We start from the raw sequence: 14,923 nt of genomic DNA on the forward strand, positions 1-14,923 counted from the left end.
AGTTCCCTAAATCTCAGCTTGGAGATGTCGCTGCTAAGAAAAACATGAGTTTCAGGCTGAGGAAAGTAGGACTCCATTCCCTAGATGTTGCTAAGTGATATTATAATCACTTATGTCTGCAGAAATGCTGGAAACGCAAAACAGAGCATAGATCCTTGTTTAAAGAACAGCTGAAACAACCTTCTTTTCACAGAATGCTCTGGGGTTGGGGATCCTAAACACATATAGGTGCCCTCCTGGCTTAAGTTTCCAAGTGAGCTCAGAGTCCAGACAGCAGTGTATGCTGCTTCCCATTAGCTAGCTCAATTATATCTTCAAGGTCCTAAAAATGACCCACCAACATGGTCTCCTCCAAAGAAACTCAAACAGCCCACTACAGGTAGCATTTACTGTAGTAGTTCACTAGCCGTTCAGGCAAGGCAGAGGCAATTTACAGCTCTTACATCTTCAACAGAACAACCAACTGCATGATTCAATCAACAGCTCAATAAAATATGTTCTTTAAATTTAAAAGGGTACAAAGCTAACCCAGCTGTTACCTGATACAAATATAGGTCCTCTCCATTACTACACAGAACAACCCAAACCAAAAAGAATACTATCTTGCAACCGATTTAATTATTGAAGTGGTGTGCTAAACCAGCACAGAGATGAGCTTTGCTTGTCCATCAGTAATAGTGGGCTACATGAACTAGGAAAGAAGGGAGGTAAGGGTCACAAGTATTAATACAACAGCAGCATCATGTGGATGCATTATGAAATGTGAGGTATTTAATATATGTATTTTATCTTTTATATGGCATATTATGGCATAGTATGGCATATTAAAAACAGTTAATCAAGAACCAGATCAAATTTATTACTTGGAGGGGGTGTGTGTAATAATTCAACCTTGAAGAAATGTTACAGTAAAGATTGTTGTTCCGACCAGTGCTGCCTCCTATAAAACTCTGGTGTATTATGAAATCTCAGCAGCACAGGGTTGTCGAATTCCGGAAGTTCTTCTGTATTTCTCCCACAAGTTAAAGGGCCAGCTTCTAGCTGGAAGAGCCAGCTTCCTTTCAACTAATCTATATCTCCTCTATATCTCCGTAGTAGTATTCACAGTTTGCTTGCATGTTAGCAGAAGTGTGAATTAGTTTTGAGGGACCTCCTGAAATGGTTCAGTAATCTGTAACGAAAGTCTCTTAACTCTATTAATCTCATTCTGAAAACCAGAATATCTACACAACTCCCGGTTAACCAAGATTTCAAATGTGTTGACACATCTCGCAAATGCTAAGCATTTCTGGACAGAAGTGCAAAATCAAGTCAATTGTTTAGAAGGAAAAACATGGATTTAGGGTCAAGATTCCTCTTTCTCTCCCCTTCCCTCCTTAACCAAGATCATAAATTGCAGTCTAAGAGACACCTGCTCAGCAGCTGACTAGCTCTATAGGTCCCTAAGCTTGCAGGTTTCTCCCCATTTGACCTGGAAGTTCTTGCAGCTCACACCTTCCAACAGAAAGATGGACAGGTACTACACATGGGAACAAAACAGCTAGAAGTGTACATAAGCCCTTAGAGAGCTCCGTCCAGGAAACAAGTTCAGCACGCCCATAGGATCCAGATCCTCATAAAATCTACCAGAGGAGAATGGACTACAAGAGTAACTGAGTGGTTACAGTTCAGTCGGATCCCTCACAGAAGAGTGAGGAATGGAATCCAGCTGTGTACCTACCAGGCCTAGAAAAGTGCTTAGCTGGAGCTTTTGAAGGCAAAGCTCGTGTTTCTGAAGCCATGCAGCAGTAGGGCCAAGACAGATTTGGACTTGGGTCTTGGAATGGCAGAAGCACCTGTCCATTGCTCAGACTTTAGCCATCTAAATTTCAAAATGGAAAGAAGAGCAGGATTGCAGGCAACCCCCGTGGGATGGCTCCTTCTATCTAAGCCTGAGCAGCTTGCTTTTAGTACACCTTGTTTGTCACAAGGGGAGGGGAGACACAGCAGAAGCAAGAGAGGAGATGGAAGAGGCAGGATGAGACTAAGGACTCGCTGAGTCCAGCACAAGATGGTTAATTATGTTCAGCAACTGTCTTCACAATGCTCTGGTTTCAACCACTGATTTCACTTCATGCTTTCACCTGACAACTGAGACTTGTTTTTTACATCTTGAGGCCTTGGTGTCTGTCACAGCTTGGTAGGCATCTCTGGAAGACCAGGTTAGAAGCCATAAGACTGAGTGAATTCACTGAGCAGATTTTAGGAAATAAAGCATAAGGGCTTTTACAAAGCCAGTTTGTTAATTTTAGGTTGAGGAAATACAACTCTGATGTACAGAAACTTTTCAATAAAGCAAAATTGCAATTTTTCTTCCTGTCCCTTGAGATTTAAAGAAATTCTTTCTGGAAGAAAATACAAAATGTAGCTGAAAAAACAGGGAAAAGCCCAATCTATGCCATTAATCTGTGCTACAAATACCAACTCCTAAAACTTGTCTTGTAAAACAAAGATCAAAGTTTTTATTAAAACTGACATACTTAACTGATCAGAATTCATTTGAAGTTTTAATAATAAAATACCCATTTCTGCATGCACACTACATCCTGCACAACATTAAAAATATGCATGCCAAAACCTAGCCATATGGTGTTCATGGCTAGGTCCCTTCTGATGAACAGTATCCTTTGTGTAATTTGTGAGATCAAGTTGTATTTGCTTTATATATACACACACACATACTAAAAATATAATGGAAAATGGAGGGGAAATGGAAAAGGACTGAAAACCCCAGCAGTCTAACTTACCTCTAACTTGAATACCCCAGTTAGGTGGCATGAATCTAAGCACAGGTATATTAAACTTGCACAATCTTATTTACATATCTAACATGTACTTCCAAGGGCAAGTTGCAAGGCCACAGCTTCTGTCCCTGCTGAACAATTCAAGCTCCAGCAAGTATTTGATGCAATCCTGGCTCAGCAAATATCTCAACCTACCATCTTAAGGGGCCACACAACTGGCCAGGACAAAACTGCCTTATTACCAGCAGCCATCTTGCTAATTATTTATTCATTTGGTGAATACAGAGTGATACTATACTTCCCCAGGATAGATCACACTTAACCATATATATGAAGGACTAGATCTCCTGTGTGGAGTGCCACAAACCTGTCAAATGAACAGGTGAAGACAAAGAGTGAATTCTGATGAATGAATCCGAGAAACTAACCTCAAATGGGGGGCGCATTTGAGGTTACCATTATTAAAGTTTTATATAAAATATGCATAAATGCAACTTACAGCATTGCGTGATCTTCTGGATGTTAGAAGTTATGCGTTGGGCTAGTTGATTAGGATCCCCAAAACCCGCACTGTACGACATGGCTGAGTAGATTCGCTGTCAAGTTCATCCACGATGGGAACAAGTCAGACAGTTGTCCACCTATTCAGGACACCTAAATGCCCCCCCCCAGAAAACAGAGTTATGTCTTGGTCATTGGTTTACAAAGGTCTTCATCATCTTAAAGAAGAATACATAGGAAAAGATTACAGAAAACTCCATATACTAATGTTTGCCCTCCGTGAAAATACAGTACTTCAAAGGCGGAATTTAAGGGAACGTTTTCTTTAAAAAGTATTAAATAACAATATGACGTCCTTTTTGAATTTCCTACAATAACTCTTCTTACTGAGATTCTTAGTAATACACATGGCTTAAGATCTGCAATTACTCTACAGCAGCTACATCACAGAAACTACATCCTTTGTCAAACTTCTCACGTTTTCCCTACTGTAAGCAAAGAAAAAGTATGCATTTTCATTTGTTGCCATTCTAGAAAAAAGCTGTACATTTAATCTGTCAATGCCAAATCCTCTGATGAATTATGTCCCAAACCAATTATATGGTTACTTCCATACCGTGAATCACCCATCCCACCAATAAAACCCTGCATATATAAACCACTGGAAAAAAACCCAGCTGATATCACACAAGATACCAGAATGAAGGAGACACCCACCTCCCTCTAAACACCAATCATCTGTATCAACTTCAGTTTTAGTTGTAATCCACTTTCATCTGAATTCTACGAATTATCACTCTGTCCTGTTTCAGCCACTGTCTTTCTCAATACGAACTCATTTTTCAAAAAATTGGGTACACAAATACATTTTAGGGGTGTATTTGCACCCAAAACTATATCTGATCTAAAAAGGTCAAAATCTGACAACACAAATACTCACAAATACACTCGCCCTAAAAGCACGCATATACAATCATGCAGCACGTAACTACTACAGATGTCTTAGCCTGCCTTCCATTCATACAGACCAAATTTCAGCACGAGCTCAAAGATACTCTAAATCTAAATTAACAAGACATAGCTTAGGATATATGCACTAATCAAAACTGGCAATTTATCTTTTCTGCAGTGAGAATGCAGACTAATCAAGCATATGTGCATTCAACTCAATCCAGAATTTCATCCAGGCTAGTCTTAGTCTTAACTGTGCTTAGTCTTAACTTTATTCTTTCCACTCTCCTGCACATCACCTTCACAGGTTCATTTTAACCTCACCAGTTCCCCACACTTCCACTGTTCAACCCAAACCACATGCCTTCCAAGCAACGTCCTCTTCTGTCAGGCCTGTCAGCTTCTGGTTAACAAACACTGCTAAAACTCAACTTCAGGGAGAGAGAGAAAACACATTTAAATGTTTAAACAGAAAAGAAGGAAATGAAAAGGCCAACTGATTTGTCAAGTGTGATACCAGCTGTGCTACAGTTTGCAAACTCAAGTCCTTATGAACTTTTTTAAAAAAAAGAAAACAAACAAAAAAAATCCAATTAACAGTCCTTGTTGCCAAATATTATTTTCTTTCACCGTCAGAAATGCCTGTAATAATACAGTGCAGCAACACCCTGGTTGTTTTAAAACATGACCGGTTTCATATCTCTATGAGATGAAATGATCTCTAGTGGAGCTGCCAAGACATTGCACTGGTCAGACACATCCCACCAGAACTTCACCAGGGATGTAATTATCAGAGGTCAGGCTCATCCCTGCTGCCCTGCAGGTTACATTACCTATGCTGGACGAACACGCTGCTGCTACTGTGAAGACAAATCCTGCACAATTTTGAAACGGGTGCTGCACCAGGGTCCCAAACCTTGCTTGGAGTCTTCAGGCCCTAAAGCATCCCCTAGCAATGAACAACCTGACTGCAGATGAGGCGACAGGGAGTGTTATTTGCACTCTTCTACGTACTTGCTGCACAATCGCCCGCGAGTCACGCTAGCTCTCTGCAGTATAGTTTCCTGTGTGTCTGTACCACATGCAGATTCAAGTTATTTTGGGTCACAGACTAAAGTCTGAAGTCGGTCAGCCAGCCAGCTTAAATCCCCCTTATCTGGTCCAAGGCTGGCATAACAACCCTTGATCTTTTTGGAAACTCTAGGCAATATTACATTGAATTTGTAGTGTAAGACCAAACTCATGCAAACTTTGTAGCGCATAATGGCTCTAAGTCAATATACAAATAAATGGCAAAGTAAGGAAATTCTATCAATTTAGTGGAAAATACAATCATAGGCATAAAATCCAAAGAAACCACCTAAAAGAAGTTAGTTTGAAGAAGATGATTTCTCAGAACTGTTGACATTGTTTGTTTCTTTTAAAAGTTATGACTATTTCTAGACACGTTAGTAGCATGCTAACTACAACACTAGCACTGGCTAAAAATGCTTTTTAGTTAAATATTATATTTAATGTTAAAAGTTAAACATTAAAATGCAGCTGCTCAGAAGAGACAGCAAAAGACCAAATTACCTTGTGTAGACTAAGTGAACTAGTCCTTCACGATTGTTTGTTCTCCCTTCATATTTGTATTCACCAGACAGCTGCCTGTAACACTGTTCTCAGCAACAGCATTACAATCAAGATATGCACAGAATACTTCATCCAAGTCTTGACAAAAGCAGTGATTGGCTTTCTTTGTCTTGAAAATTTCTACAGCTAACCATAAGTATCTTTAAACAAGTTACACTGCACTATACTGACAAATGTACAGATTGTACAATACGTAAGACTGAGCTTTTGAACTTTCTAGCTACGTAGGTGGGCAGCCAAACACAACACATAATAAGAGGATGTTCAGACGATAGATTGCAAGGTTCACAGGGTATAGTTTAGCTTTTCGTCCGCACATGTAGATTTCTCTAATTGTTGATACAATTCTTTGTATCAACACACATATTTCAATTGAGATTTATCGTAAATTTGTAGGATAGCAGTGTAAATTCACAGCTGTTTTACTCCATACAAATTCTTTCCCCAGCAATGCTACTCCTGAGCATGTTAATAATACAGGTTGGTGACAGGGTAAGCTACTGGTCTGGGTAACAGACAGAAAGAGAGGTAAGTGGTCAGCCATCAGCTCTCACCACTTCCCCATCTTTACCACAAACTCCCCAAGTCAAGAAAAAACAAACTGAACAGCCCAAAGGGAAGGAAAATTTTGTATTTGTTTATTATTATTTTTTAAATGGTAGGTGTGAACTTCTTCCTCATCCTAGTTCTCGCAGCAACATGGGTGTCTGAACCAAACGAACACCCTACTTCCACTCACATACCCTTTGCTTGTTAGCACCAAGTTGCTCAAACTCCTCTGAAAACACAGATAGCTGAGCCCTTGGGAAGTCAACAGGAGTTTTGCTAATGGCTTTGACAAGGTCAGGGTTTCAACCACCAGGAAACAACACAGACACGTGCACCAAGCATTTCCTTCCACACCAAGGTGATAGGAGCATTCATCAAGACTCTGAATTTCCATAGAAATTACCCTTTTTCAGTTCCACAGCATTTAACTACTCTGTCGTGACATATTTTGGTATTACTGCCTGCATAACTTTTAAAATGGGAAGTTAATAATCAGCTGCAGTTGAGGGAAGTACACTTTGCATTCAAACTGGAACAGAGCTTCATCTGTGGTAGTCTTCAGTTCCTCTAAAAGTTTCAGTCAGGTGTGAGCTTTTGATTGTACCTTTTATCTTCTGCTCAACATCTCTGTCTTTGAATGGGAGTATACCTAGTGGCAACTCGGCTTGTCAAGCTACTGAAGAAAGTCCAGCTAACTGAGTCTACTGGCACAAATGAAATAAAGAATCAGAACACTTCATCAACACTCACTGAAGCAAGACCTCTCTGTACATACATGAAGTTTAAAGAATTCAAAGGTTTGCTATGTATTTGTCCTAATTTCTGCATTAACTGGTTCCTGCATCACACTGTCACTCCATACCCAAGCAAAAAATGAACCTCAGCATCAACTTGTTTTCTAGAAAGGTGTTTGTCAGGCATGGAAAAAAACCCACTTCTCCCTTAGCTATTTCCAGTCAGATCACTGCCGAATGTAGAGGCAAGAAACTGGGAACTCCACAACCGAGCAGCTCCCCAATGCCATTCTTGAAAGCTCCATCAGGACAAAACGATGCGACATGACAAGCGCAGCGCATGTCAGATCTCAGCAGCAGTCACCTAACTATCTTGCAGCAGCAGTCAGCTATAGTTAATAAGCACCTAATCTATTTTGTATTTTCTCATTTAGATATTCTAAGAGTCTTCCTTCTCCTATAAATCTAGCCCATATACATTAGGATAAGAACACATAAGCAATAATGTTACTGTTTAAGCAGTGTTTTAGCATAAGGACCTACAAATGTTTACATGGATCCTTAACTTTCGGAGAGCAAAAAGTACATGCTGCATTCCATAGAAATGCTTGAAAATGTAAATCTGATCTGAATTAGGATTTTATGCCTTTAAGTATCCAGAGACAAGTCATGGGGCTTTCTTGTATGTGATTATTTTTTTTCTAAACAAAGGCCACAGAAACAAAGCTTCTCCCAAATGACTCCTAAATGTGACTTCCTTTGTAAACTACTGCCAAAAAAAAGTGCAAAATCCTTCAAGCAGGGTGAAAATACAGGCAAAAATGATGAACTGCTGAAAAAATTTGGCAAAAAAAAATTGCAGCTGGCCACAATGTTAGCTACAGAAAATTTGTATCATGGTAACAGCCAGGAGTAGTAAGATTTCTGCAATATAACATTGCTCAATCTATTTCACCTCAGTAGGTTTTACCACCCAAATACTGAGATGAGACAAGGTGCATCTATGGAGTGATTCTGGCACCTACCTACGGCAACCAAAAACACATTACCATCTTCAGACAGCACCTGCTGCTGACTTTAGCAGTAACTTTGCAGCAGGTAAAGTTAATCTAAAAAAAAAAAAGTTCTTGGTATAAAGGGCAGACTGTATGCTGTAAGATAAGTACTCCCTGCTACAGCACCTGAGGGGTTATCATAACCGACTCATAGCAACTGACTTAGTAATATATAGGTGAGCACTAAATCTACCACTATTTTCTCTAGTGGGGATGAGGGAGGTTAAGTTTTTTCTGGATTCATCTATTTTTTCCCCTTATATTTACACTAAAATATTTAGAGACAGAGATAACTTTTTCCACTTTGTGCTTTTACAGCTCCTAATGTGCTGGAATCCTGGCCCACAAAGGCAGGATGGGGGCTTCCATAATACAAAACCAACTATGGAGCATAATAAACATGCAAACGAAATAGCAGTAAAATTAATTCCTTCCTGCCTTCTTAAAAGAAAAAAAAAGTTTCCAGATTTTCTTTTATCATCTAGTTTCAGGTAGAAATCAAACTTAAACCAATATAGGGTAGGGAAATGCAAGCAAAGTTTATTTAAAACTTTCTTTGCTCTAACGTAGCAACACTAACATAAAAGATGTCAAAAGGTAATTTTCTATTCCACTCTGCCCAATTCTCTCAGCCTTGCCACATTAGTCATGCTGAAACATACCAAAATCAAGCTTACAGCGTATAACAGCTAGAAGTATTTTTTTTTTTAGAAAGGAAAAAAAAATTATTAGTTTGTGCCACTGGTCAGTGTTTTAGTCATTTTCCCTAGAAATGATTCTGTCCAACAAAGATGTAATTTAAAGCGGTGGCATTTAGAACTGCCCAGCGTGGAAAACTAAATTATGGAAGCCTGAAATAGTATTAGGCCTAATGCATCACCAGTGCTCAGCTTATATGGCTGAAAAAAAAAGAATATGCTTATCATTGTCCAATTCATCCACACTGATACTTATAATGAACTAGCTGAAGGAAGCACATAGCTTTCACAAGCCTAAAAGAACATATTAGTTCTCGGGGAAATGCCTTAAGTAAGGGAAATATGTTTCCTAGGAGTGCACAAAGCGTTTAGAGGCCTGACAATGAAGCAGGAATAGGAAAATGAATGCTGGGTACTGGAACTGTTGGGGAGGGAACAGGAGGGCTGAAAATGGACCCGAGATGACTGTTTTGAAGTGCCAAGTTTCTTGTGCTGCTGGTAGACAAACAATGTCTCATGGGAAAATGAAGATGGACCAGAACCACAGGACATCTAGTGCGCTACGTGTTCTCACCCAAATCTCCCTACAGCAGCTTGTCCATTTTGAACCAAATGCTCAGATCAAGTACATAGAGGGAGAAGTTATCTTTGCACAAAATCTGATTAAGCTGGATGCTGAGTTTCTCTGCAGCATACCAGGATGCTAATGACTACATATAGCTCATGGTCCCTTTTTTTCTCTCCCCCCACCCCCCAAAGAGTTTCACTTCAATGTAAGCCACCAAGAAGAGCGCTACTTAACATTCTGATACAAGAGATGTCTTCATGAAGGGAACACAAATACAGTTTATAACAACGCGACCATTTAGCATCACTTTCTTCTAACTTTAACATACTTGAACTTTTTTTTTCCTCCTCTCTTCCTTCTTTTCTATTAACAGTACTTGCACAAAACCCCAAGCTCCAAGCAGAAGGGCTGCACTGCCAGCAAAGCACACGCCTGGATGATGATGGGGCAGGAGGGCTCCGCTTGCCCTGCTGGCACAGCTCTCTGCCTTTGCACGGCTTGTTCATCAGCGGAGGGGGTCACAACACATAAGCGCATTGGTTCTGGCAATAAGTACCGTAGGATTTTATCACTGAGCTTCAGTTAAGCAGCAGTGCATTGCGTTTCACGCAAAGCGAAGTGAAACCTTCCACTTCCTTCTACAGTTTCAAGAAGTGCCAATTTCCGATACAGCAGCGAGTGGTTCACCAGGAAAGCAGTGACAACATTGGGCCAGGGGCCTGACGCGCCAGGCCCAGGCTTGCTATTTACATAGGGGATTTTTATAATCTCCCTTCCTCCTGCTTTGCTCACCTCCGATCTGGAATTGCACGGAGAGTGCTTTAATACGGCGAAGGTGACCATCCCACCCTACAAGTCGACATAAGCTGCTGTGAAACACCAGCTGTAGGCCCCGAGTCTCTTCTTGGAGCATCACGGTCAGCGTCAAGCCCAAAGCCATGATATCAGGGGGATGTCACGGGGAGGGGTGTGGGGGAAAGGGGCTGGCGGTGACACAACCGACCCCACTCCGAAACCGCGCCCGCCCCGCGGCCTCGGCCCTGCCGCCCCACGGCCCGGTCACCCGCCTCCCGCCCACAGCCGCCCCACTCGCCCCAGGCCGGGCGGCAGCGCCGCGCCGGGGGGGGGCGGCCCCGACCCCGGTGAGGGCCCGCGGAGCGCTGCGGCTCCGGCTCCGGCTCCGGCCCCAGCCCCAGCCCGCTGCGGCCCCTCCCGCAGCCCTCTGACAGGCTCCCCCCCCGCCTGGCAGCCCCTTCCCGGCCGGCCGGCCGGACACCGCCTTGACCACCCCTTCCTCCGGGCGAGCGGCGGCCACCCCCGGCGCCCCAGCGCAGCTCCCGCTGCCCTTACCCAGCCCCGGTGAACCTGCTCCCGCTGGGCGCGGCAAGCGGCGGCAGCGGCGGCGGGGCGGGGAGGGTCGGACAGGCCCCGGCAACGGCCCCGCCCCGGCCCGCCGTGATGGCGGAGGCGGGGGGAGGAGGGGCCGCCCCGCCGCCCCGCCCGGCGGCTGAGCTACCGAGCGAGCGGAGCGGGGCGGGGCGGGGCGGGGCGGGGCGGGGGGCGGCCGGGCCGCCTGGCGCTACTGGCGGGGCCCCTGACGGCCGGGGCCGCTCGGGCCTGCGGGCCGCAGCTCCCTGCTGACAGGCCCCGAACGCTCCCAGGGGGAACGGGGCAGCTCCGGCCCCTCGCCGGCCGCTCCGGGAGCCGCAGCCCTGCGCGAGTGGAAAAAATGGTGTGTGTGGGAGAGTGTAATTTAAGGAAAAAATGCTGTTGTATTAGGAATTAATGGGAAAACACGAGTAAGGAATCAATATTAGAGTGAAAATACGATGTTATTACCTTAATTTCCTGCTTTGAAGCACTGCCTTCAGTTTTGGTCACTTTGTCTCTAAATGGGAATGAACACTTAGAAGAAAGTGAGTGGGAAATTAAAGGTGCCTTTAAACGAAGAGATTTACAATATTTAGTTGAGAGAAGGGGCAAGTGATGCCAGGAACAACGGAAAATGAAGGCTGCCGGCCCTGGGTTCGGCGTGTCAGAGGAGCAGGCCACCCGTGGCTGCGAGGGCAGCAGTAGCCACGGCACCAGGGAGCGACGGGAGCAGAGACGTGGGGAAACCCGGTCTCCTCCTGACCCAGCTGCCTGAGAAGAAGCGACAGGTAAGCCTCAAGGCCGCCTGCATAGCAGCTGGGGTGCTTCTGCACCCTCCCCAGTGTTTTAAAGGGAAAATTACAGGACCAGATGCTCCCCGGAGCCCTGGGGCTGGGCTGCTTCGTCTGCAGGATACCCCCGTGTGCATTAAATACCACAGAGCCTGTAGCACCTGATTTCTGGGAACGCTGTCTCCTCCGCAAAGCCCAGCCTTGGCTAGGGAAGAGCTGCAGAAGTTGGGAAGTGCAAGTTTATTTCTGCTGCATCACAGATCTTGGTCATCGCTAAGATTTAGAAATACCTGGAGCAGTGGAAACCTTAATGACGTGGTAACCAAATAACACTAATAGAAAAGTCCAATAGACTGCCAACACAATAGAGTGAAGTTAAGGGCCTGAAATAGACAGACTACCCTTTACATAGGTGGTTCGTGATGTGTCTCAAAGCATGCTGAAAGGAGAGACAACGTAGCCTCCAAGACTTGTATGGCTACATATAGTTCTTATGTTAATTGATGCTTGGAAATGCCCTTTTCCCACTTTCATAAATTAAAGTTACTAAGGAAAAAACATTCTGATATGTCTAGTTGCTGCAGGAACGCTGTATACATCTTCATTCTAGTTTTAATAGGCTACTTTGATTAGCAGTGATTTTAGTGCTGCTACATGCACAGGGCTTTGTCCCCGTGCTGTTAATATACTGAAGCTGATCCAGGATGATCCCACTCGACAGCGCACTAATGAGAGTATAGTGCACGTCCCTTCTGAATTAAGGCCTCGCCTTGATTTTTATCTCCAAGTGTTTGTCATATAAACTGTTGATTGAGCCCACTGTCAGTTTTTCTCCAGAAAACAATACATCTTTTGCTATCTGATTTCAAATATGTACTTCCAATTAAAAATATTGAGAAACAGCCCTTTGTCAGTGAGAATACTTTATCTAGAGATCCCTGCTTGGTTACTTTTTTTTGTAGCTTGGAGGTAATACACAGTCATCACTGATCAATGTTCATTCTCATGCTATGGAAAAGAGGTATCCAAACACTTTCCTAGTGATGCTGGATGTTTTATGAACAAAATGCTGGTGCTCACCTGCTGTTAGCTCACTTATCATCAGCATCCACCTTTTATTGTTCAATAACTAATAATCTTTGTGATATGATGCTTTAAAGTAACTGGTTGCAGCAAAGATACTGCAGCCTGGGAGGAAAAGCTGGATCATAAAAGAAACTTTTCATTAAAGTGTTGCCCATACTACGAAAATATTTAATTGGCCTCTTTAATATAATCATATAAAATAATTATGAAGATACAGTTAAGAGATCAGCCAGAAAGTCCTATTTATTGATCAGATACTGCTAAGAGCACGGTATGTCCTCAGAAGATTTTTGTTAACTCCTATAGAAAAGCTGTTGGCTGGGAGAAGGTGCTCCGTTTCACCCTTAGATACAACAGGAGGATTCCTTCGGTTTCTGCATGCTTTCATTTGCTAGCAAATAAGAATGTTTTCAGTGGTGCGTAATCCACTGACAGGAGTTGTAAAGCAGTCATCGCTAAGTGTTATCGTCAGAGATGGTGAAGAGGAGTGCTGCTACACAATTCTGTCTCTAAGCTCATTTAATTGGCTTATTTCTAGAGCTCCCACACCAGTGTTACCCTGGGGTTTGAGTTTGGAATCATATATTCATCTACTTATGGACCTTTCATGTTGCTTTTGGAGCGTGATCAGATTTCAGTTGATTAAATGAAACGGGGAAAGCTCTGGGGAAAGAAAGGGGAAAATGTTGAGACCCTGCTATTCATAGGTACGGTGTACCATGGAGGATGCTCTGGATATTCACTAACTGAAGGTCAGAGTATACGCCATTTATATTCCTGTGGTATGTAAAAGTGAGCTAAAAGGGATGTCACTTCAAACACATGCTGTTTGAGGATCTGTACTCAGTATGGTATCTGATGTTTGAAAGAATTGGAAATTAAACCAAAACCAGCAGAGTGTGATTTTGGAAGGGCACGCCTTCCCCCTAGCCCAGTGTCCGAACCTGCCCCAACTTCCTGACTCTCTATTTCTGCCTCCCACCTCCTGCTCCTGCCCTGGCACCAAACTGGCAGGCACACCGGCCCAGCAGGGTGGGTGCCACGAGCGTCGGGGCCACCTGTAACGCAGGAACGAGGTACTCATTCCCGTGCAGCTCCCCATGCCTGCGTGACACATGATGAAATGAGGGGGAAGCAGCCCAACCCTGGCCTCGTATTCCTGATGAGTGTCCTCTTTCCAAGGCGTGTGCAGTGCCTAAGTGGTGCGTAATTTACCTGATGGGCAAATTTCATTCTCTGCTATCACATTTTGCTTGCGTGCCTCTAACTTTGGATAGGAAGAGCAATGCTGCCAGTATTTGGTACTGATGACAAACCACCTGGCAGAGCTTCCCAGGTGGTTGTTACTGCTGCATTCCACCAGCTGGAAGAATTCCTGTTATTGTCGTCGTCATCTCCATTTGCTAATTTAATTAAAATATCCGCTCCAGAACCTGAAATGAGATTAGGTTCCTATTACACCCAATGCTGTACAAAATTATGATGGATGACGGTTTCCAGCCTGAACAAACTTATGGGTTAATTATATTACAGAATGGCCTGTAAAAGCTATTTGTTTAAAAAAACTGTATTGACCATGTACATGTTATTTACTCTGGTACTTACTCTCCAGCAACAGTAATTAATGTGATAACATAGATTTTAAATAAACAGAGAAAAATTCTGTTCCCAACATCGATAATGTTTCCTAAAAAAAAAAAAAAAAGAAAATTAAGTTTACTATCAATTTATTAACTTATTTTCAAATCTTTCTTTGCCTTTCTGTTTAATTTTCAAAGACCATAATATAATTTCATCTGCACTAGTGAAATGAGCTGATATTATTATTTCAAAGCCCAGTCTTTAATTAAGAAATACCTGAAAATACATAATCTTTCTAACTTCAGCCAGACCGTTTTAAAATGATGAAGAGTTCTAAGGGGCATAAAAGAGCAATATTTTGTTCCGATGAAGAAATACAAATCTACAGAAGGAAATGTATTACAAAGAATAAAATTTATGGACTTTGAGGTCAGCAGCTAGCTCTGATAGAATCCACTGGTTGTCATTTTGAAAATGAGGTCGTTGTGCAGTCACTCTTCATCATTTTACAGCTCTGCCTCATCATCATCATCATCATCATTTTACAATTCATAATTACCTTCATTGCTTTTTGTAACCATGGAGGAAAAAAAACACACAAAGGGATCCTAACAGAATTT

The 14,923-nt window shown here is 42.8% G+C and overlaps 1 protein-coding gene across 1 annotated transcript in view; it reads right to left on the reverse strand.

The window, feature by feature from the left end:
• Positions 1-10,458, reverse strand: part of STX7 (syntaxin 7) — a 34,190-nt gene extending 23,732 nt beyond the window's left edge. The window contains exons 1-2 of the mRNA XM_075498761.1: positions 10,267-10,458; positions 3,283-3,437 (exon numbers count right to left, since the gene is read on the reverse strand). Coding sequence (XP_075354876.1) covers positions 3,283-3,364 — 82 coding nt within the window. The 5' untranslated portion in view covers positions 3,365-3,437; positions 10,267-10,458. The remainder of the gene's footprint in view (positions 1-3,282; positions 3,438-10,266) is intronic.
• Positions 10,459-14,923: the final 4,465 nt, after the last annotated feature.

This window comes from Mycteria americana, chromosome 3 (assembly GCF_035582795.1).
Source record: "Mycteria americana isolate JAX WOST 10 ecotype Jacksonville Zoo and Gardens chromosome 3, USCA_MyAme_1.0, whole genome shotgun sequence".
In the NCBI taxonomy this organism is placed as follows: Eukaryota; Metazoa; Chordata; class Aves; order Ciconiiformes; family Ciconiidae; genus Mycteria; species Mycteria americana.